Raw genomic sequence first — 22,885 nt, 5'->3', positions numbered from 1 at the left:
CTGTAATAACTAAATCCCCACCTTGTCTCCTCTGTCCAGGTCCACAGCAAGGATAAGAAGTACGTCTGCAAGGTGTGCAATCGCGTCTTCATGTCTGCCGCCAGCGTGGGCATCAAGCACGGCTCGAGGAGGCACGGGGTGTGCATGGACTGTGCAGGAAGAGGCATGGCCCGCGGAGGCCACTCCCCCGACGGCGTGTACTCGGGCGAAACGCACTACATTGAAGACGTAGACGAGCTCAAGGTGGACGAGGATATGGGAGGAGAGGAGGATGACGACATCAAGTGGAAGGACGAGGCGGAGACCTCTCAGGACGACGTCATACTGGAGGACGATGAGATCGAAGAGTGCACGCCGGAGGTCAGCCGCGGCCCGATGAAAGAGTTCACCTGGATTGCCTAGTTCTGGGGGGTGCTGGGCTGAATTTTCTTATAAACTCCAGAGAGAGATTTTTTTTATTATTTTTTTGGTTGGTGAGGTAACAGGCCCTTGCTGTGTGATGTCGGGGGGGTGCAGTTGGTAATGTGATGTCTAAAGGTCCATACTGTGCCCAGGCCAACCTGTGAGAGGAGCCTCAAGCACTGCTTAACACCTGGCAAAGAAAGGTTAACGAGCCCCCCGCTTGACAAATCCTCACCCGCTGTGGCATCCAGGGAAGGTGACCAACCGTCCCAGATCCATACTGTCCATACTGTACAAAGTTTTTGGGTTTTCCCACCCTCATCATCCACAGGCACTGCATGAGACGTTTCATCAAATTACTAATTTTTCTTTTAATGCCCCTCCCTTTTGAAGAGAATCTCCTCATACAAAGGAGAGCAGATGTCCTCATGTTGACCACTTGCAGCTCATCCAATTCACCAGGAACTAGAGAAGTCTAATGGGCTTTTGTTGCGCCATGTTAGACACCTTTATTAAATCTAGGAGAAAACAGCTCCACCTATTGTTGGGGGAGGGGGGGTGTAGGCTGGGACTTGATCTCCATGTTGTCACTACTCTCTGGGACCACAACAAATAAGATCTTCCTTCCCCTATGGCACTGGCGTGACTGAACTAGCTGGCCGTTTCAGCCGAGTTTCCTGTGTCGCTGGCCCAAAAAAATGCTCTTACATTCCTATGAAGAAGCCACTAGAAGGCGCAAAAGAAAATGATGTTGCAGCAGATGCACTTCAGAATACAAGTAGGAGCCGGTGATTAGTGTGGCCCTGCCGAGGGGGAGATCTCACAGCCAGTCCTATCCCAGCAGGTATTTGATGCACCAACTCCACTTAAAACAGGGAATTCCACTTGCACTCTAACCACACAAAATGGCCACCATTGTTCTGCTTGGCTGACCCCTGACCTCTCCACTCTCCAGCACGTCTCTCCTAATCCACCTGCTGTTGCGACCACTGTAACATTTTGGAATTGCTGAACACAGTCAGGGGAAGGTGTTTATATTTGCTTGGTAGGTGTTCTTCCCACTTGGTGGGTCCATAAAGATGAGCAGTTTCTGGGGTCTCCAAAAACACAGTAGATAACCAATGACACCTTCCTGAGTATTTTATGCAACATCAGAGGTGCATTCAGTGATCAGAGGAACGCCAGTGGTGCACTCAGTGATCAGAGGGACCTCAGTGGTGTACTCAGTGATCAGAGGAACGCCAGTGGTGCACTCAGTGATCAGAGGGACCTCAGTGATCAGAGGAACGCCATTGGTGCACTCAGTGATCAGAGGAACGCCAGTGGTGCACTCAGTGATCAGAGGGACCTCAGTGATCAGAGGAACGCCAGTGGTGCACTCAGTAATCAGAGGGACCTCAGTGATCAGAGGAACGCCAGTGGTGCACTCAGTGATCAGAGGAATGTCAGTGGTGCACTCGGTCATCATGGGAACGCTAGTGGTGCACTTAGTGATCAGAGGGACCTCAGTGATCAGAGGAACGCCAGTGGTGTACTCAGTGATCAGAGGTACCTCAGTGATTAGAGGAACGCCAGTGGTGCACTCAGTGATCAGAGGAACGCCAGTGGTGCACTCAGTAATCAGAGGGACCTCAGTGATCAGAGGAACGCCAGTGGTGCAATCAGTGATCAGAGGAAAGTCAGTGGTGCACTCGGTCATCATGGGAACGCCAGTGGGGCACTCAGTGATCAGAGGGACCTCAGTGATCAGAGGAACGCCAGTGGTGCACTCAATGATCAGAGGAACACCAGTGGTGCACTCAGTAATCAGAGGGACCTTAGTGATCAGAGGAACATCTGAGGTGCATTCAGAGATCAGAGCAACGCCAGTGAGTTGGGAATCACCACACTAATTTTCGGCAGACATGGGTCACCTCAGACCTTGTCCATCCTGTGTATGGGGCCAAACCAACTCCACCCCCCCCCCACCCCCCCCAGCAGGTCTGATATCAAAACCTGGACACAGTGACCATCTAGTATGGCGTGGGTCCATCACACAACCTCCTCAGAAGTTCAGTACTAAACAATAAGGTCTGTCGGATTTGGCTATGAAGCTCTTCACTTACGTGGCCAAGTTGACCAATGAGGTTGTTGACCAATTTTTGCACCATGTTGGTAAGCCCTGTTTACATGCAGAGCTGGACGCGGTCATCACTTGACCCGAAATTTCATTTCAAGATCTTCTTGAAATGATATATGAATGGGTAGCAATTGAACAAGAGAGTTATACATTTCCTATTTACGGGGGTGATTGTTCAAAGATTGGAGCCAAAACTACTTTGTTTTTATTGGTATGTCAGGGGTGCTTACAGGATAACCAAACCCAGAAACCAAATATGTCATATACTGCCGATGACCAGGCCTGGTGGCTGCATCTGTTTTCATTTTTCAAGAACATTTTCAGCAATTGATTTAAATACCTGTTGATCCTGCCAGAAATGTTGCGTCCTTGTCACTTCCTGTGACCTGTACTGAAAGCAAAAACAATGTTATTGCTACCTTTTGTAAACTACTAACCTTCCCAACCCCCTTGTCATGGAGATGAACAAAGGCATGTGCCCCTTTACAGGGAAAGAGATTAGTGATTGAAGCCTGGTTGGCGGCTTATGGCTCCCTCCGTAGATACAGCAGAGAAATGAGCGTAGCCACCCAGAAGCAGGAAGTGTGTAAATATTTGCAGGATCACTGTGTGAAAATAAAGGGGGGGGGGCTGAGTGTTGGTTCACACTTATGCGATTTTATTTTCTATAAAATCTAGGCAAAAAAATTTGCAGTGATATGAACACTGGACTGTGATTTCAATCCGGTCCCATAGAAGTCTATGGAGCCGAAATTCACACCGCACTGCACTAACCTAGCACAGGACCCTTTTTTTTAACCGGATCAGATTCGCACTGCATAGATGTTAACAGCCTTCATTGGAAATAATGCTTTTTTTTTTTTTTTTTTTACATGACATGCGAATCTATGTTTTTCGGATCGCATCTGATCCGCATAGATTTCGCATAAGCGTGAACCGGGGCTAAAAATTAGGAAAACGAATGCAGCCACCACATCTTGCGACTGGTATCCTGCAATATACTAAATCTTTTTTTTGGGTTTGGATGCACTAAGGCCTGGTTCACACCTATGCATTTTTTTTTAGTGCATTTTCAGTTTTGCAGAAACACACTTCAGTCCATTTAACATGGTTTCCTATGGATGTAGTTTACATTTTATGCATTTTCTGGTTTTTGGTTCCAAAAACTTATATCGGGAAAAAACGCAAAATGCACCTGGAATATGCATACTGCATAGGTGTGAATCAGGACTTAAAGGCTCTGTACTGACTAGTGCGACTTTCATGCGCCTCTTACACTCTATGGCACTTAAGTCGCAGCAAAATAGTGCAGGGACCTTTTTTTTGGAGTCGATGTGACGTGAGTCCCAGCAATGAGAGTGGTGGCTATTGAAATACACGGTTTTTGACTTTGTCATGCGACTTCACATGTTGCACTAGTGAGAACGGAGCCTTGTTCCTTATCCCAGCTTCTGTCTACTGAGGGGGGAGATATAATTAGGGAGCAAGACTCCACCCCACTGCCACGACCTCTCACTGCATTTTGTAGCCCCCCCCCCCCAGGGGCTTCCTTTGTGCACGTCTCATCCATGGTAAAGGTTGCATGTGCCACCCCTGTACAGGGTACACCCGCTGGCACAGTCCTCCCTGCTTGTACATCTCTAACGATTACAAGACAGGAAGTGGCGGCCCGGTGGGACTCGGCGTTCCCTCTGCCCTTCCCCCATAATTATATAATAATTGTATTAGTGGCTCCTAGTTAGACGCAGCTGGCTGACCACATGCGGGAGATTATTCCTTTATTAAAGAGAGAGATCACGTATGGAGAAGACTGGGAGGAGGGCCAGCTGAGCCCATCTTGTCTGGTTAGAATTCCAGGATTGCCATGCATCTCCCCTCCCCCCGGATCTCCTTATCTGCTGGTGGGGGGTAAATACAGGATGCATGTCTGGTTCTGGAAATCACATTGGCTTTTCACTGGGTAATAACCGCACAATGAGGCTGCGGCAAGCCTGCTGAGACTTGTAGTTCAGCAATCACTGACATAAATAAGCTGCTCAGAAGGCAGTTCAGCTTATGGAAATGTTTTTTTCAGCACTTCTTATTCCACTTCTGCAGGAGAGGCGTGCGAGGTCCGAGCCACCTGTGGCGTCACCTTCCCCCCTCTCACAACAGCAGTTTTCAGAGAAGGGCTCCGGACCGCACACAGCCCTCGGGTCTCCTGAGATGACTGTGGGGACAGCTCCCTCTAGAGGAGCAAGCAGGAAAGGCTCTATTTTTATGGTAGCATTACATCTCTAGAAATGGCTTGATTCCCACTTTCGTGCTAATCAGTGTGGATGGGAGGTATCTGCATCGCTGGCTGTTGTGATCCGACCAATAGCAGCACCCGCCGCTTTCTCAACACTTTTAATTATGTAATCATTTCCCTTTCGGGATTAATAAACTATTCTGTTAATACCCGAACAGTGGCTGCATCTGATTGGATGCAGTCCTTATTTAGCTGTCAAATTTCTGGGAAATCTGATTGGATGCAGGCGCTGTTCAGCTGACCATTTTTCCAGGAGGCTCCTTTAATGAAAGTCGATTGATTTTTTTTTTCCACATTTGTTGAGCCACAACGATGCTTGGATTTCATCTTAGCCAACAGGAACTGCCTGAAATTGGGCAATGTGTGGGCAGCTTAAAGGCACAGTTCACCTTTTACCTGAAAAACTGCCTATGCAGGTTAGGGGCATCTGAAGATTATTATTATACAGGATTTATATAGCGCCAACGGTTTACGCAGTGCTTTACAACATGAGGGCAGACACGTTAATACAGGATGAATCTGAGGGCCCTGCTCCTTAGAGCTTACAATCTAAGAGGGAAAATCAAGAGGTAATAAGATCAAAACAAACCGCAGATTTTACCAAAGTTGGGTAATGACCTTGCTATAGGTGTAGGCCATCAATGTACCTCCTGAGGCCTGACAGAAAAACTCCCAGAGATTGCATCATCCCATTCTGCCTTGTTGCTAGGATGTTGCTAAGACACCCCTAGCCGCTATTGCTCCACCCTCACAGGAGTGAGCTCCTTCTCTGACTCCCCTCACATGGGCTTTCTGTCCCTGAGCTCTGAGATGCTGCAACTGAGGAGATAGCCAAGACACGCCTAGCTGTTACTGCTCACCCCCACTATCACAGGAGCGAGCTCTCACCCCCCCCCCCCCCGCACATGCGCAACTTCACTATTCATCCCTGAGCTCAGTTACTGCAACGGGGGGAGAGAGAACACACGTGTGTTGGGATTTGAATCAGAAAAGGAGATCGCCACTGTGATGTATAGGTGAGAGGTAATTGCTAGGCGTGTCTTAGCAACATCCTAGCAACAAGGTATGATAGAGGTCTGCCATCTCTGGGAGTCTCCCAGCCAGGCTTCAGGAGGTATGTAAATGGCCTATACCTATAGCAAGGACATTATTCAACTTTAGTCAGAGCTGCACAGTTTGTTTTTATCTAAAGACACCCCTTATTTACATTACATTGGTAAAGGGGATGTATGCCTTTAGATACATTGCTTAAATTTGGCCAATTGCTGTTGGCTCAGCTGAAATTCAAGCAGTGTGTGGCTCTCCCGGCATCACCAACCAAAGTTGGTCGATCAATCGACTTTTGTTAAAGGAGCCTGCTGGAAATTTGTCAAGGCGAACAGCGGCTGCATCCAGTGGGATTATCATAGGCCAGCAGGTGGGATTCCTCTCTCTGTATTGTTAGTGTGGATGGAGGAAAATGAAAAAAAAAAAGAAATCTGTACATGTATGGCCAGCTTTGTCACTGTAATTCCACCATTCTTAATACCGAAGGCATAGACAGCAATCCTCAACTGTGTAAATCCCATGTATGTATTATTACCTGTGTTGTAATGTCATGTCAAGGCTCTTGAAGTATCCATGTTTTTGAACTCCCAGTTGGACACCCATGAGAAGAGAACGATTCTGTAGAAGCCATCAATCATTGTCTGACTTCACAGTGGTACCATTTATTGTAAAGAAGGTACAAAATACATACCTTCCAAAATTCTGGGATAGGAACAAGGGACACCTACTAGCAAAAGTAGGTGGGCATAGGACACGCCCCCTGCCACTCCCTCTTAAAGGAGAATTCTACAAAAACAAGGATTAGTTAAGTTAGAATGATGGACCCCCACTCGACTCAATGACGTTGGATGATGCAAGCGAAGTCAAACTTCACATCCGCCGAACGGCCTTCAAGGGACATTTTTTTATTGAAAAAAAAAGATCTTTTTTTTATTGCATTTAAGTCTAAATATGAAATGTGAAGTCTTTTTGACCCCACATCTCATATTTAGGAGGTCCTGTCATGCTTTTTTTCTATTACAAGGGATGTGTACCTCTGAAAAATTTTGAGTTTTGCATGTTGCAATAATGTGATGCAAAACTTCATCCAAAGCTTTATTTGTACAGGGCTGGAACATGAAGTGAGGTGTCAGAGGAACAGGAAGTGAGGGAAATCTCCCCAGTGGGTTGTAAATATTTAACAGAAGTGTAAATTCCTTTTTGCCCTTCATCCAAAATTATTTTAAAAAATATGTACTTTTGTTTTTTTTTGTTTTTTAATCAATAGATTGGGTCTGAAGTTTTTCCAAAGCAACAAATAGAACGGTAAACGTTTCGATATACTTCAAGAGTCTGTACAGGCGTTACAAAACAAAGTGGACAATGAAAGTAACTTGTGTTTTTTTTTTTTTTTGCCTTCATTCACAACCCAAATTGTTCTGAGGTGGAACGACATTTTTTTTTTTTTTTTACACCAATACCAAACTTTTCATCTGATGATGTGTAGCGTTATCAGGAATTTTGCCCTTTAACATACAAAAAAAAAAAAAATTGAACTATTTATACTATTAAATGCAAAAACTGGATTTTTTTTGCAGCTTTCCCGGCTGCGTTGAAGTCGGTAACTTTTTACTTTTTCAGTCGTGTTTTGGATTTAGTCGAATTACTTCACAGGATATATATATATCTATCTATATATATCTATATATATAAATATATATATATATTTTTTTTCTTTTGGCTATGAGTGCTGCGTGTACGCTTTTCCATATAGAAATACATATATTATTTATTTCACACACTCGCCCCCCTTCTCTCCCCCACGCACACATTTCCCGAAAAGACGTGTAAACAAGAGAAATTTTGCAAGACAGTGCAATGTTGATTAATTATTTTTCTTTTTTTGTTGGAATATACTATATTATATTGACTTTAAGAATTATTATAAACTTGTGTTTTGTGATGGAGATGTTTTAATATTTTAGGTTGGTGGGTGGGAGAGAAGAGAGAGGGGGTGTCAGTGTTGGCACGGTAAGCCCGTGGCAATCTTCTGCTTGGCAGACGGTGGGTTATAAACTGACCGGGTTAGATTTTAGGAATAATTGCAATTCAATCAGCCTAAATAAAACACAAAACTGCTGCTAACCTGACTCCAGTTTCTTTATTTTGCAAATGTCTTTTTAATTGTTTCGTTTTAGAGAGACCGTTCTATCAAAAGTGGGATTATAGTTCTAGGTAAAGGCTGGATGGTTAAAGCGGAGTTCCACCCAAAAATGGAACTTCCACTTATCCGGTCCGCCCCCCCCCCCCCCCCTCCGCTGTCACATTTGGCACCTTTCAGGGGGGAGCAAACATCTGTATTACAGGTATCTCCTCCCCCCTGAAAGGTGCCACTTCTGGCGAAAGATCGCACCAGAATCCGCGGCGATCTATGCCATGTCTGACCCCCTCCTCCGTCCCCCCCCCACTGTCTTCTGGGAGACACACAGGTCCCAGAAGACAGCAGGGACCACTCAGAACGTGCAGCGCAACTCGCGCATGCGCAGTAAGGAAGCAGGCTGTGTAGCCGCAAGGCTTCACTTCCTGAATGAATACGTTTGAAAAACCTGCCCTATAGAGACCATTGTAAATAAAATTGAATAACAATGCAAATATGTGCTTTGGGCTGCTGCTGTAGTGCAAGGTAAAAGACCCCAAGTGAAGAAAATATAAATGTTAAACTCAGCGCTGCGCCAATAAACAATAGACCATTATATATAAAAGTGCCTACATAGGTATAATCAATGACATAGTATTAATTAACAATGTAAAGTGCTCAGTGCAAAACAAAGTGCAATCATATAAAGTCCATCCATATAATCATATGGTGTGTTGAACTTGTGCAAATTATGCAGTTGGTGTAGATCTTGGTGACACGCGTTTTGCCCCTCCCACTGAGCGTCTTCTGAAGACGCCCAGTGGGAGGGACGAAACGCGTCAAGCTGAGAAGACCTAGTTTGCACAGTGTAATGATTTTGGATTTTTATGAATAAAATTAGCAGTATTACACTATATATCCTTTTCTCTTCATTGCCTAATATGGATATCTGATCTCTGGGAAAATTGGGAAGGTGAGAAATATATTTGGATATAGGATATACCTGACATCTTTAGTATATTGGTGGAAGGAAGGTGATATTTTCACCCACATACTGATCACATCCAGCAGCCTGAGTCATTGACGGGAGACGCCATCCCAAACTTAATACCAGGCGCACTTTATTTGTTTTGCACTACAATTGCACTCAGCACTTTATATTGTTAATTAATACTATGTCATTGATTATACTGATGTAGGCACTTTATTATATATTGGTCTATTGTTTATTGGAGCAGCGCTGAGTTTAACATTTACTTCCTGATTCCCTTAAAGATGCTGGTGCCTCCTCCCGGAGCCAAGGGACGGGTTGGCTTCAGGTGAGGACATCGCTGGCACCCTGGACAGGTAAGTTATTCTCGGCGGAACTCCGCTTTAAGGCAGTCCCTGGCTGCTTCTGTCTTGGTTGCTCCAATAGTGAGATCTTCCTCCTAAAATTCCCAACCCTGTATAATGGGCACAGCAGGTGTACAGACCCAGGAACTCAGCACAGGGATGGTGGGAACTCCTCATAATGGGCACAGCAGGTGTACGGACCAGGAACTCAGCACAGGGATGGTGGGCATAACTCATAATGGGCACAGCAGGTGTACAGACCGGGAACTCAGCACAGGGATGGTGGGAACCTCTCATAATAGGCACAGCAGGTGTACAGACTCAGGAACTCAGCACAGGGATGGTGGGAACCCCTCATAATGGGTACAGAAAATGTACAATGCCCGTAACTCAGTCGAGGGATGGTGGGAACTCCTCATAATGGGCACAGCAGGTGTACAGATCCAGGAACTCAGCACAGGGAGGGCGGGAACCCCTCATAATGGGCACAGCAGGTGTACAGGCCTGGGAACCCGGCAAGGGGATGGTTGGAACTCCTCATAATGGGCACAACAGGTGGTAAGACCTGGGAACTCACTGCAGGGATGGTGGGAACCCCTTCTTAAGGGGCAAAACAGGTGTACAGACCTGGAACTGCAGAGATCTCCCCAATACAGTTTTTAAAAAATTGCTGGAGAGTTAAAACCCCAGCCACCCTCCTCTAACACTGAAATATCAGTTTTGGGTGGATAGATGCCATCTGTACTGTTTTTATTCCCCAAATGTATCTACACTTGGGGTAAGTGCACATCAGATTCATGCTAAAACAATGTTTTTTGGTGGTAAATTTTATCGGAAGTGTACACTCCACTCATGCCACCACACAGCAGTGCAGTTCCCTGTGGCGTCATCCAGTATGCGTATGCTGTGGAAAAAAAAGCAGCATTTTTCTGCACATTATATCAGCGATTTGGTGGAAATGAGCACATAGAAAACAATGGTTTTCTATGTGCTCTAGGGATGATTGGCATTGGACCAGGATAATAAACACAGGTCTCCACAGTATGTGTGGACAAGCCTCCAAGTGTCAGAAGGCAGTGGAAATAATTGAAGAGATCACTCAGTACAGAGGGCCCTTTATGAGCATATTCATCCTAGTATGCAGAAACCACCATTGAAGGTCATAGAATTATAGGGACATTCACTGAGGGCCTTCCCCTAAAGCTGACCATACATGGATCAAAATTTGGCTGGTTCAGCAGGAACCGGACAAATTTTAATCCATATATTGCCGTTGGCGTTCATAAGAAGTCCACCGATTTCTCATGAACTGGCTTCTTGGTACATTTTCACTCGATCAACCCATGAAGCCAATTTCCTGCAGCGCTAATCAGTTGTATTCTAATGGCAGGGGAGTCCCACTGTCAGAATAGGACACAATGGGGAGTATTCCCACATTGAAGGTGTGGATGGGGGGGGGGGGATAGAATTGGTTCAGTCTTGTGTCGTTCAGTGGGCTGGCTGATCGAAAAACAAAACTGAACCAGCTTTCAAAGACTTGTTGTCTGACCGCATCTGCCATCAAAAGCTTTGAATCTCAGATCCGGAACATGCATTAACCTACATCTAAAAAATTTGAATACCTGTTCTGGGTCATTGACCTGGGAAGCACAGAAGCCAATAGCATGGCAGCTATGCAGCTAGCATTTTCAGGTTGGCCAGCAGTGGCTTCATCCATGAATCTGTCCTGACCAGCCACCAAGTCCTGAAAGAAGCCCTGACAAGGAATGGCACCCTGGGACCTCAGGTGAACATATCAGAGAAGAGCCCAGCTAACCGAAAGCCAAGTTGTCACTGATTGGCACATTAGGTATAAAAAGTGCTGGACGAAGAAAGCCCTATGGGGCCGTTTACTACTTAAGTCTTCTAGAAGCAGACTCCTGATTCATCTGATGACTTCTCATTTGGCGGCTTTTCTCCCGGATTCCACTTAAATAGATCCAATGTCTGGTACACTTCAGGCCACTTACAACACAACCTTTCGTCTCATTCTGCATGGAATCCTCATATATCTTTAAATGACCTTCTGTGAAAAGTGCTCTACCACTGAGAGTCCCCTGGACCAGAAAATAAAATGGCTGCCACTGCATGATAAAAATCTGATTAAAAAAAAAAATATATATATATATATATATATATATATATATTCACAGCATGGATGTAAAACTAAATTCACAGACTCAAGAAAGGCCAGGTGATCCAACACCTGGCCTGGGAGAGATCTCAGGAAAGATGGTCCAATTGGATCACCTGATGAATGACTACAAGAGTCCTCATTATTTACATACTAAGAATTGATGTTTAGCAGCCCTTTAAAGTACTAAATGATAAAAAATAGTCCCACTTTTCACCAGCCTGGGGTTTGAGTCATTTTTTTTTTTACTAAGTGTTGATGTTCAAGGGGCTGGCTGCTAAGACCCTGCACTGGAGCACAGCTCTGGCTTAGGGGTTTAGCAGCCACACAGTAGACCAGCAAAGAACTTAAGTTGCAGGTTTGAATCCAGAATCATTTATTTAAATTGGTGACTTTTATTTTTTTCTTTATTCCTGAAGTAGGATGCTAATCACATAAGTGATTGAGCAGAGGCGAGTAGCTCAGAGGATAAGAGTGTTGACCCAGGGCGCCGTAGACCCGAGTTCGAATCCATGAAGCACTGTAGACTCCGAGGGCAAATGCTTGAATGTGCTGTAGACCCCAAGCTCAAATCTCTGAGTGAAAGTCTGGAGGCCATGGACAACCCGCCAGTCTGCTCCAGTCCCAGGCCCCCACAGGCCTGTAACATGTGTGGGCATCACATTAGGTTGTGGACACCCATCCTCTTCGGTCCATGGTCTGTGACATCACTGCAACATATATAATTACAATGGGCTGTCTTACTGGGGCAGCCCATTCCAAAAGCAGGTACTTAGGTTTTTTTATTGCCTCACCCCCAGGTACTGCACAAAGCCTGAACCCCTCATGGCAGGATACATTTCCCATCCAACCACCAGAGGGTTCAGGTGCTGCACAGGACCTGGAGACACACAAGGCTTTCCCTCAGAGGGATTTGAACTCAGGTCTCCAGCAGACCAGTCAGAGATCTTACCCTCTAAGCTATCGCCTAGGCTCACAAATTAAGATGCTTAGTCTTCTATTTCAGAAGCACGAAAAATACTCAAAATAAAAAAAAAAATAAATAAATAAATAAATAAATAATATAGAAAATAAAATAAGTCCCCTTCAAGATCTGCATGCAGCTGCTGCCTATGAGGGGGAATTCCAGATGACTAGGACCAAGAGATCCAACATCTTTGCTAGCCCTACTCTCTTGGTTGAGTTTCCCTATCCCCTACCTTGGGAAAGGTGACGCTCCTCATCCCAAAACCAGCGAGCGTTGCACGATAGGGGCAGATGTCTTTCCATTAGCACAGATGCGCAAATCTGCACAGCTCTGGAACATTTTTAAATAGCCCAAAAATTTTAAAGCCTTTAACAGAGAAGGGTGGGGGGGGGGGGGGGGGGGAGCATAAAAAGAATAAGTTCAGCTTTGGGAACACGTTACAGAACATTTTAGGGTGGAATATGTTCCCAATGCTGGAGCTCCTGCCCCCAGCTCTCTGTGTACAGTATGAATGAACTACAAGTCCAGACATCATTAGCAGCTGTCAATATGTAGTTATCAATGAATCGTGGTAGTTCACTGAGTCTTCCCTGTACGGGATGTACGGATAAAGCTTATTACACCAACAGTGTAATAAGAGAGTTCATTCCTCCCTCTCAGCAATCATCCGGGACACGTCACAGGTCCCAGATGATTGCCCGGCCAGTCACCGCACGGCTCGCGCATGCCCGGCTGTGAAGCCACAGCCGGGCGCCCACAGCGACAATGCCAGCGCCGCAGAGAGGAGGGGGAGACGAGCGGGGCTTCGATCCCCCGCATCGCTGGACCTGGGTCAGGTACCCTGTTTCCCCCAAAATAAGACCTAGCGTGATTGTCAGTGATGGCTGCAATATAAGCCCTACCCCCCAAACAAGCCCTACCCAGTTTCCCCGAAAATTAGCCCTACCCTGAAAATAAAACCTGCAAGGACTTTAACTAGGGCTTATTTGGGGGGTAGGGCTTATACTGCAGCCATCACCGCTAGGTCTTATTTTCGGGGAAACAGGGTAAGTGTCCGATTATTAGAAGTCAGCAGCTGCAGTATTTGAGGCGGCTGACTTTTATTTATTTATTTTTTTTAATGGAACTCCGCTTTAAGTAAAAAAATAAACAACAATGTCTAAAGCGCCCCCGTCCATGTGTGCTCACGCAGCAAAGAAACCGCATGCGTAAGTCGCGCCCGTATATGTAAATGGTGTTCAAATCACACATGTGAGGTAGCGTCGCAATTGTTAGAGCAAGTGCAATAATTCTAGCACTAGACCTCCTCTGTAACTCTAAACTGGTAACCGTTACATTTTTTTAAAAGAATTGGGAGATTTTTAGGTACCATCGTTTTTTGAGATTCCACGAGCGTGCGCAATTTCAAAGCATGACATGTTAGGTATCTATTTACTCGGCCTAACTAACAATCTTTCACATTGTACAACAAATTGGGCCAACTTTACCGTTTTTTTTTTTTTAAATCATGAATGTGTCTTTTTTTCCCCCCCAAAAAAAATGCTTTGAAAGACCGCTGCGCAAATACTGTGACATAAAATATTGCAACGATCACCATTTTGTTCTCTAGGGACTCTGCTAAAAAAAAAATATTTGTAATGTTTGGAGGTTTTAAGTAATTTTCTAGCAAAAAAATATGGATTTTAACTTAGAAGAAACAAATGTCAGAAATAGGCTTAGGCATGAAAGGGTAAATTCTATGCATTAAGATAAAAAATAAAAAAAACCTGTGTGCAGTAGCCCCCCTAATACTTACCTGAGCCCCATCTCTATCCAGTGATGTTGCACGAGAGACTCAGCTGTCTGGGACTCTCCCTCCTGATTGGCCGAGACACAGCAGTGGGCGCAATTGGCTCCCGCTGCTGTCAAAGTCAGTAAACCAATCAGGAGAGAAGGGGGGGGCGGTGCCAAGCCACAGCCATGTGGCTGAATGGACAGTTTGCCCCTATAGCAAGCTGCTTGCTATAGGGGCACTCAGCAGGAGGGAGGGGGCCAAGAAGAGGTGAATTTGGGTTGCTCAGTGCAAAACCACTACACCAAGCAGGTAAGTAGAACATGTTTTTTTTTTGTACGCAAATAAACAAGATTTTAGTATCACTTTAAGATGCTAGTTCCCTGGCTCCAGCTCTAACACTTTCAAAGTCACTGACACAGAAACAGCATACAGATCTGGAAAGCCAGACAACCAGAATTTTCAGGAGGAGAACTCAGCAATGACAGGCTCAGTTTATCTTAGGACAGGTTTCCTTTACAAAGCATATAGTGTGACTTTAAAGCCAGCCATAGATGGTTCGAATCTTGGCCGGTTCGGCAGCTATAGCTGCTAGCAGTGATCATTGTGTTATGCCGGCATCTAACAAAAGTGCTGCGGGAGGGATTCCCCCATCCAAACCGACTGTATTGATGGGGGAATCAAGCTATTTTCTTTCCTTCTAACCCTGGTGGAAGGAAAGAAAAGTGCATATTCTACAGAATAGGTGCTCAACCTTTGGCCCTTCCACCATCATGCCTCTTCCTTTATTTTATGCTTGTAACGGTCAGCCTTGCAGTTCTGCAACAGGTGGAGGGCCACAGGCTGAGAACCCATGATCTACAGGCTGCTTAAAGCGGAAGTAAACCCATCCATAAAATAGTTTCATTTCCGGCACGTGCCGGAAAATGTAACACTCCCATTGGTTGTGCTCTCAACCAAACTGTCAAACCATCCAATGGCTGGTGTCATAACTGATCACATGTGAAGCATCATGGCAATTGTGGAATAAACAGAGGTAAAGATGGCAGCTTCCTTGGCTGAAAACGATAGGGGGGTTTAATTACACTTTAAGGCTTCATCCACACAAGTGCCAAGGCCCATACACTGGGAATGATCGTCTGTTTATGAGGCTGGAGCTGGGTGCAGGCAGCCTATGTTACTGAATGGGGGCGTGGCGACTGTTCTGGCACAGTTACACGTCCTTATTTGACAGGTATGCAGGCGAGTGGCCCGACACACAGACAGTATGCATTGAGGGACCCACAACAGCCCCTCTACACCTGTCAAAATTAGGACTTGCGGCTGCAACCCCATTTAGTAACATAGGCTGCATGCATCCCCATAAACAGACGGCTCATTCACATGGTCTACGAGCCTCAACGCCCCCCTGTGAACAGATCCTAACACAACATATACAGCGAGGGGGGAAAAAAAAAAAAAGTATTTGATCCCCTGCTGATTTTGTACGTTTGCCCACTGACAAAGAAAAGATCAGTCTATAATTTTAATGGTCGGTTTATTTTAACAGTGAGAGACAGAATAACAAAAATATCCAGAAAAACGCATTTCAAAAAAGTTATAAATTGATTTGCATTTTAATGAGTGAAATAAGTATTTGATCCCCTATCAAATCAGCAAGATTTCTGGCTCCCAGGTATCTTCTATACTCTAGGCAATGAGGTGAAATTAGGAGCACTCTCTTAACCCCACTGGCGGTATTCCCGAGTCTGGCTCGGGGTGGATTTTTCATACCAAAAGCGGTATCTCTGAGCCAGACTCGGGATCGCATCGCAGGATCCAGGAAGAGTTTACTTACCTTGTCCCCTGGATCCTGCGATGTCTCCCCGCTGTGATCGGCAAGCCGCTGTGTCTCGCTCGATTCACAGTGCCGAGCTCCGTTCCCTGCGAGCGTTGCGACGCACGGGGACAGAGTTCGGCGGCAAATTCAAAAAGTGAAACACACAGTACAGAGACAGTATACTGTAATCTTACAGATTACAGTACTGTATCAAATAATTTCACATCCCCTTTGTCCCTAGTGGTCTGCCCAGTGTCCTGCATGCAGTTTTATATATATAAAAACTGTTCTTTCTGCCTGGAAACTGGAGATTGTCCATAGCAACCAAAACTGTCTCTTTACATCAAAAGTGACTTTAGACAAGCTAGAAAACAGTGATAATAAAATAGAATCACTCACAATCTTGTCAATGATCTCAAGGCAGCTGGGGCCATAGTCAACAAGAAAACAATTGGTAACACACTATGCCATGAAGGACTAAAATCCTGCAGCGCCCGCAAGGTCCCCCTGCTCAAGAAAGCACATGTACAGGTCCGTCTGAAGTTTGCTAATAAACATCTGAATGATTCAGAGGAGAACTGGATGAAAGTGTTGTGGTCAGATGAGACCAAAATCAAGCTCTTTGTCAACTCAACGTGTTTGGAGGAGGAGGAGGAGGAATGATGCCTATGACCTCAAGAACACCATCCCTACCATCAAACATGGAGGTGGAAACATTATGCCTTGGGGGGTGTTTTTCTGCTAAGGGGACAGGACAACTTCACCGCATCAAAGGGACGATGGACGGGGCCATGTACCATCAAATCTTAGGTGAGAACCTCCTTCCCTCAGCCAGGGCATTGAAAATGGGTTGCAGTTGGGTATTCTGGCATGACAATGACCCAAAACACACGGCCAAGGCAACGAGCAGTAGCTCAAGAAGGAGCAAATTAAGGTCCTGGAGTAGCCTAGCCAGTCTCCAGCCCTTAATCCCATAGAAAATATGTGGAGGGAGCTGAAGGTTCTATTAACCAAACGTCAGCCTCAAAACCTTCATGACTTGGAGAGGATCTGCAAAGATAAGTGGGACAAAATCCCTCCTGAGATGTGTGCAAACCTGGTGGCCAACTACAAGAAACATCTGACCTCTGTGACTGCCAACAAGGGTTTTGCCACCAAGTACTAAGTCATGTTTTGCGAAGGGGTCAAATACTTTATATATCACTCATTAAAATGCAAATAAGTTTATAAAAAACTTTTTTGAAATGCGTTTATCTGGATATTTTAGTTATTCTGTCTCTCACTGTTAATACAAACCTACCATTAAAATTATAGACTGATCATTTGTGTCAGTGGGCAAATGTACAAAATCAGCAGACGATCAAATACTTTTTCCCCCCTCACTGACAAAACATACAAAATCAGCAGGGGGTCAAATACTTCCCCCCCCTCACTGTAGCTGTCTGTCGCTCAGCTATCAGCTTGTGTTAATTTCCCTCTGAATCTCCAACAATAAAAAACTGTGTGCAAAAGAAGGACAAAGACAACAAAAAGTACAAAAACAGAAAAAAAAAATCTTTAATTTGACCAAGATGATTGACAAAAAAAACAAAAAACAAACGTATAGCTCTGTGCTTGGCACGGTATACCCCATGAGGTGGCGGCTTTGTGCATACTTTCAGAAAGTCACAGCTGAGCAAATGGAAGATAAAGGTTTGAGCTCTCTCTCAGCCCCGCTACATTTCACACATACAGTCATCCCCCCCCCTCCCATCCCCACTTCATGGCCCCCATCCCCTCCCCCCCAGAGCGCAGACCTGACCCGCAGCTACAGACACCAGGGTTCAACTTTTACGGACCAGGAACCAGGCGTCCATCTTATGGACTCCACCCCCCACCCAACCCCTAGTGCATGAGAGACCGGCGGCGATTCCCCAGCCTCTCGCAGTTCTATGGCATGTCTTCCAAGCCAAAATTAGTGCAAGAATTCATTATTATTTCTAACAAACAGGAAAAAAAATAAAGCTGTCACCCCCCATTTCTCTTTGTAACTTTGGAATGTGCCTTGGATGTCACCTGCCCCCCCCCCCCCCCAGACCTGGTGTGCAAACCACCTCTCACCCAGTGCAAGATATAGGAACCCCGAGCAACTGATTTCCAACCCACCCCGAGACGCAAGTCATTCAACATTTTATTCTGGAGTGGATGTATAGCCAACACTTTTCTTAGTTCTGAAAGGGGCGGAAAAGGTTTAGAGTTTTGGTTGCGTTCTGTGCCCCCTCCACTGGGGAGATTCACCCCACCTGGTCACCAGTGTCACCCGACCAAACGATGAGGTGAAATCATCCCAAGGGGACACTTCTCTAAAAAGAGGATTCCCTTCAATTAGTAGAGATTTCCTCCCATTTCCTGCTGCATCTCTAGGCCAGGAAGTGACAGCAGACAGCCAAAGAAAAAAAAAAAATATCTGGCAGAGGTTTTAACCCATGGGTGCTCATCAACCTGTGGCTCTCCAGCTGTTGAGGAACATGCCTTTGGAAGTCATGCTTGTAACAGTCAGCCTTCCAATGCCTCATGGGTCTTGTAGTTCAACAGCTGGAAGGCCACAGGTTGAGCCCCCATGTTTTAACCCTTCCCTACTCCAAAACTAAGCAAAAAAAGTTATAAGTTAGCTATACATAAACTTTAACAGAGCTGGATACCTTTTTTTTTTTTGGACTGACAGGTCTTTCTTCTGGCACTGTACATTTTTAATCATATTTAAAAATCTGGGCAGAAATATGGAAACAAAAATACACTTTGGGGCATATAAAGAGCCTTTAAAAAAGTACCATAGCTTATTATATTTCTTTTTGCTTCAAGATATCAAGGCCACAGGGAAGCCTTTAAAAGAACGGAATTCGGAGACGCTTTGGGGGAGATTTACTAAACCTGGTGCGCACAGGATCTGGCAGAGTTGTGCAGAGTAACCAATCAGCTTCTAACTTCAGCTTGTTCAATTAAAGCGTAAATCCACTTTTGTTGAGGAAATAAAAAAAAAAAAAAAAAACTTCCCCTCTGGTTGATCTATGTACATTGCAAGTAATATATCAACCTTTGTTGCAGATTCCTACCTTTTATTATTCTGAAGGAATCCCTCTGTGTTTCTCTGTGCTGAGTGGGTCTAATGGGAGAGGATTCATAATTATTAGTCAGCTGTGCAGCTGCAGAGCACTAATAAGGAAATCTGCTGGGCCTGCATCCCTTTAGACGTGTTCCTATTGAAAGTATCTCTCCAAAAATGACATTTTTGTTGCAGGGGATGCCTGAAACCTGACTTGCATCTTAGGCAGACTTCTGGGAAAATTGGTGAGCCAATCACACAAGCAGGGAATGATGTTTCTGGGGTGTGTCCAGTACACATTCTGTGTACATTACTCCAGGCGGCCATATTGCAAAGCAGTCCCTGAAAATTACAGCGGCTGCAGATTGAAAAGGAAAGGTAACTTTTTAATAACATTCAATTATAATTGCGATTTTTCCCCGCACGAAAGTAGACTTACCCTTTAACAATAAAACCTGGAAGCCGATTGGTTACTATGCAGAGCTGCACCAGATTCTGTGTGCTCCAGTTTTAGTAAATCTTACCCCTTTCACACAGGAGACGCGATCAGGTCTACCTGTCAGCTTTTCAGGCGGACCTGATCGGACCCTCCAGTCTCTTCTATGGAGATGTCAGCTGACACTCAACGCCATTTGATCCGATTCCTGTCCACCAAAAACAGATGGATCGGGAATAGGAGAGAGCAGGTCTGTGTCAGTGTCTGCATAGTGGAGCGAACACAGGCCTATCCACCCCCCCCACCCACTCACCCCACTGAGCAAGTGAATCCCGCTTCACAGAGGCACCCGTGTGAAATGGGCCTTTACGTTTCCAAACGTTTTTTTCACTGAGGCTGCTCTGGCAGGAAGTTCACGTGACCACCGGCTACACCGATTGGCGTTACTACAGGACCACAGCTGTCCAATGACACCAAGACACAAAGACTGCATCTGTGGCTTTCCTCGAAGCTACTCCAGTCCTACTACCCCACAACATACTGATAGGTTGTTTTCTGCTTGTAGTGCTTATAAGGCCCCTTTCACACCGATACGTTTTTGCCTGCGTTTTTACACTGCAAGAAAACAAAAAAACGTAAGAAAGTTAAAGTATCCCTTTAAATCCTATGGGACTTTTCACACCACTGCGCTGTGGGTGCTTTGCGTTTTTAAAAAGTCCTGCATGCTGCATCTTTGGTGCGGTGTTAAAAAAAACCGCAGCCTCCTATTGCAAACGAATGGAAATCGTGGCAAAATACGCACCACGATTTGTGTTTTTGGAGCGTTTTTCAGTCACATGTCCTTTTTTGTTTTTTACAGGTGCAGGCAACCCCAAAACACACCAGAAATGCATCAGGAACCGCATATGAAAACACAGCATAATCGTGGTTTTTCTACAGAGCAGTGTGGAAGGGCCCTAAGATGGCAAGAGGGACATTAGAGTGTAAGCCTCTCTGACGCAGCAAGCATGAACCATAAGCAATGTCTAATGTGGGAAATAAAAAAAGAAAAAAACGCCAATTGTGCAGCCTGCACTGGATAAAAGGATACAGAGATGCTTATTGGTTCTCTTTAAAATTTTCCTCTGGAAGCTTTAAAAAGGCACGGGATAGACGGCATGCTTCTGTCATATGAAATTTCAAAACAGGATGTCATCAGCCCGCCTGGAGAGCAGAAAAGGCTGCACCATAAAGGATGTATCCATAGAAAATTATATTTTCTATAGAAAGGATTTGAAGCTTTCTTTTAAGCAGACCTGGACATGTTCCACCTGCACAGGTATATAGGAAATGGATATTATAAAAAAAAAGGCTTCTGATCTGTACACAACCAGCCTTCAAAATCAAACGGCAACAGTAATTTCCTCTAAGGCAGTCGGATCTCACATTTAAAAGGCCAAACTCTGGGCAAAAAAGGAGCCCCCAAACAGCGAGAGAACAGAATTCAGGGAAACTCCAAAAAAAACAACATGCAGGGCTTTCAGGCAAACATTCTCATCTGAAAAGGACGGCAAATCTTGCTGTTTGTGACATTGGCCTTGGGGTCTGCCCTGCAACTATAACCCCCTTTTGGGCTGGAAGCTGTATCTTTTTAACCTCTTGGCGATGGCCGCGCGCAAATGTGCAGCCTCCCGGCGAGAGGGCCCTGTCGCCGAGCAGCCGCATATTTGCATGCATTAGTGCAAATACAGCTGTGCCGAGCGTGCACGCCCCCCGATCGTTCCTTGCGTTTGGGATCTTTCTGACTATGTGACTGCCGATCACATGATCCTAAACCAGCTCCAAGGGGTTAAAAAGTTGATCAGAGGGGATCCCCACTCCCCTCCAACTGATGCTGGCCTTACACCAAAAAAAAAAAAAAAAAAAACCCACTAAGTGCTCTTTTTACTTACCTAAATCCGCTGTCACATGACGCTCTAATCTCGAGTGCTTCCTACTCTTCTCTTTACAGGAGGCAGGATGTCCTTCTTCGGGTGTCCACATCACTGCCTGCATAATATGGACACTTCCTATTGGCTGTCCAGCAATGGCGGTCCTCTCAGGATCCAGAAGAGGACTCTGCAGTAATGGATGTCAGAATGGGTCAGAGAAGGGTAAATATTTGCCTGGAGTAGTTTTCAGCGTCTATTAGCTTTATACAGCTATGCTCCTGCTGATTTCCCAGGCTTCTCGTCCCGGAAATCCCCCCCAACTAGCAAAAAAAAAAAAGAAAATAAAAATAAATACCAAAGAAAAGTTCTAGTCCTTCCTCCACTCAATCCACATCTAAAAAAATATTGCTTTGGCTGGAGTTGCACATAAAAGTATCTTGGTGAAGACACCGTGATAAGATTCTAGGTTTCCTTACCTGTTTATGGGTTAGCTTATATATGCAAGGGGAAATAAAAAAAAAAAAAGCGTGCAAATTCATAAGAATCATTAAAGTGCTTTAATATATATGTGCAACGCATCAAAAACGTGCATTTGCATAGTGCAAAGATTGGGGAACGCAATGGAAGTGACACTGCGCTCCGTTATAAAAGTCTGCTAATCCAGCAGAAAGGAAGGGCTCTGTGAGTGAAAGATTCCAACTGTCACTTCTTTTGGAACTGGAAAGAAAAAAAAAAAAAACTCGATGGCTGCTGTGGAGGGCACATAATGGGCCTGCGCATACAATAGCGTAATCCATGAGAGGGCCGTGTTTTCAGGCGTTCCATGCAGGCAGCCTCATTCGTGCCAATTGGGACCGGCACCCGCACGGCTCTCAAACTGTGAGCAGCCGCTGGGTCCGTGCAGCCGCTGCACACCAATTAACACGAATAGTACTGCCTGCATGGGAATGCACAAGCGGGAAAATCACAGCCCTCACATTGGTTTATGCTATGGTATGCCTGTGCGAACAAGGCCTTATTTCCTGTCCCACAGGCCCTGTGTGTTTAGCTTCACTAGAATTTATAGACATTGATGGGGATAGGATAATATTGACCCAATCCCAGCCACCTATCAGTGAAAAGGCTCCTTTGCTGGCAGGAGGCACCCAATCTGATGCAGATGAAACAGCCAACTGCTTTAATTTGAGCACACTGCGCCACCTGCTGGCTAACTATAGGTACTACTCACTGGGAATCTCCTGTTGATCTGGATCCTATTCAGCAGTGGCTACACTTGACTTGCATTTTTCTAAAAAAAAAAAAAAAAAGTTAGAATGTGCGTTTTCAGGGCCCAACGAAAAAAAAAAAATTAAAGCTGAACTCCAGCCTTCCTTCGGTCTTGCACAGTTGTACAGGCTACAATGAAATGGCTTACACCG

At 45.2% G+C, this 22,885-nt stretch overlaps 2 protein-coding genes across 3 annotated transcripts in view; one reads left to right on the top strand and one right to left on the bottom strand.

Annotated features, from left to right (window-relative positions):
* The window catches only part of ZBTB46 (zinc finger and BTB domain containing 46), a 101,563-nt gene extending 93,581 nt beyond the window's left edge, over nucleotides 1-7,982 (top strand). For both annotated transcript variants that reach the window (XM_073607381.1, XM_073607380.1), the window contains exon 6: nucleotides 40-7,982. In XM_073607381.1, coding sequence (XP_073463482.1) covers nucleotides 40-402 — 363 coding nt within the window. In that variant the 3' untranslated portion in view covers nucleotides 403-7,982. The remainder of the gene's footprint in view (nucleotides 1-39) is intronic.
* SLC2A4RG (SLC2A4 regulator) overlaps nucleotides 2,762-22,885 on the bottom strand; it is a 48,939-nt gene continuing 28,815 nt past the window's right edge. Inside the window, exon 11 of the mRNA XM_073607384.1 lies at nucleotides 2,762-2,912. Within this exon, the coding sequence (XP_073463485.1) occupies nucleotides 2,894-2,912 (19 nt within the window). The 3' untranslated portion in view covers nucleotides 2,762-2,893. The remainder of the gene's footprint in view (nucleotides 2,913-22,885) is intronic.

The sequence above is a fragment of the Aquarana catesbeiana genome, linkage group LG12, assembly GCF_042186555.1.
Source record: "Aquarana catesbeiana isolate 2022-GZ linkage group LG12, ASM4218655v1, whole genome shotgun sequence".
NCBI lineage: Eukaryota > Metazoa > Chordata > Amphibia > Anura > Ranidae > Aquarana > Aquarana catesbeiana.
Note: the sequence above shows the minus strand (reverse complement) of the source record. Positions and strands in the feature narration are given on the sequence as shown.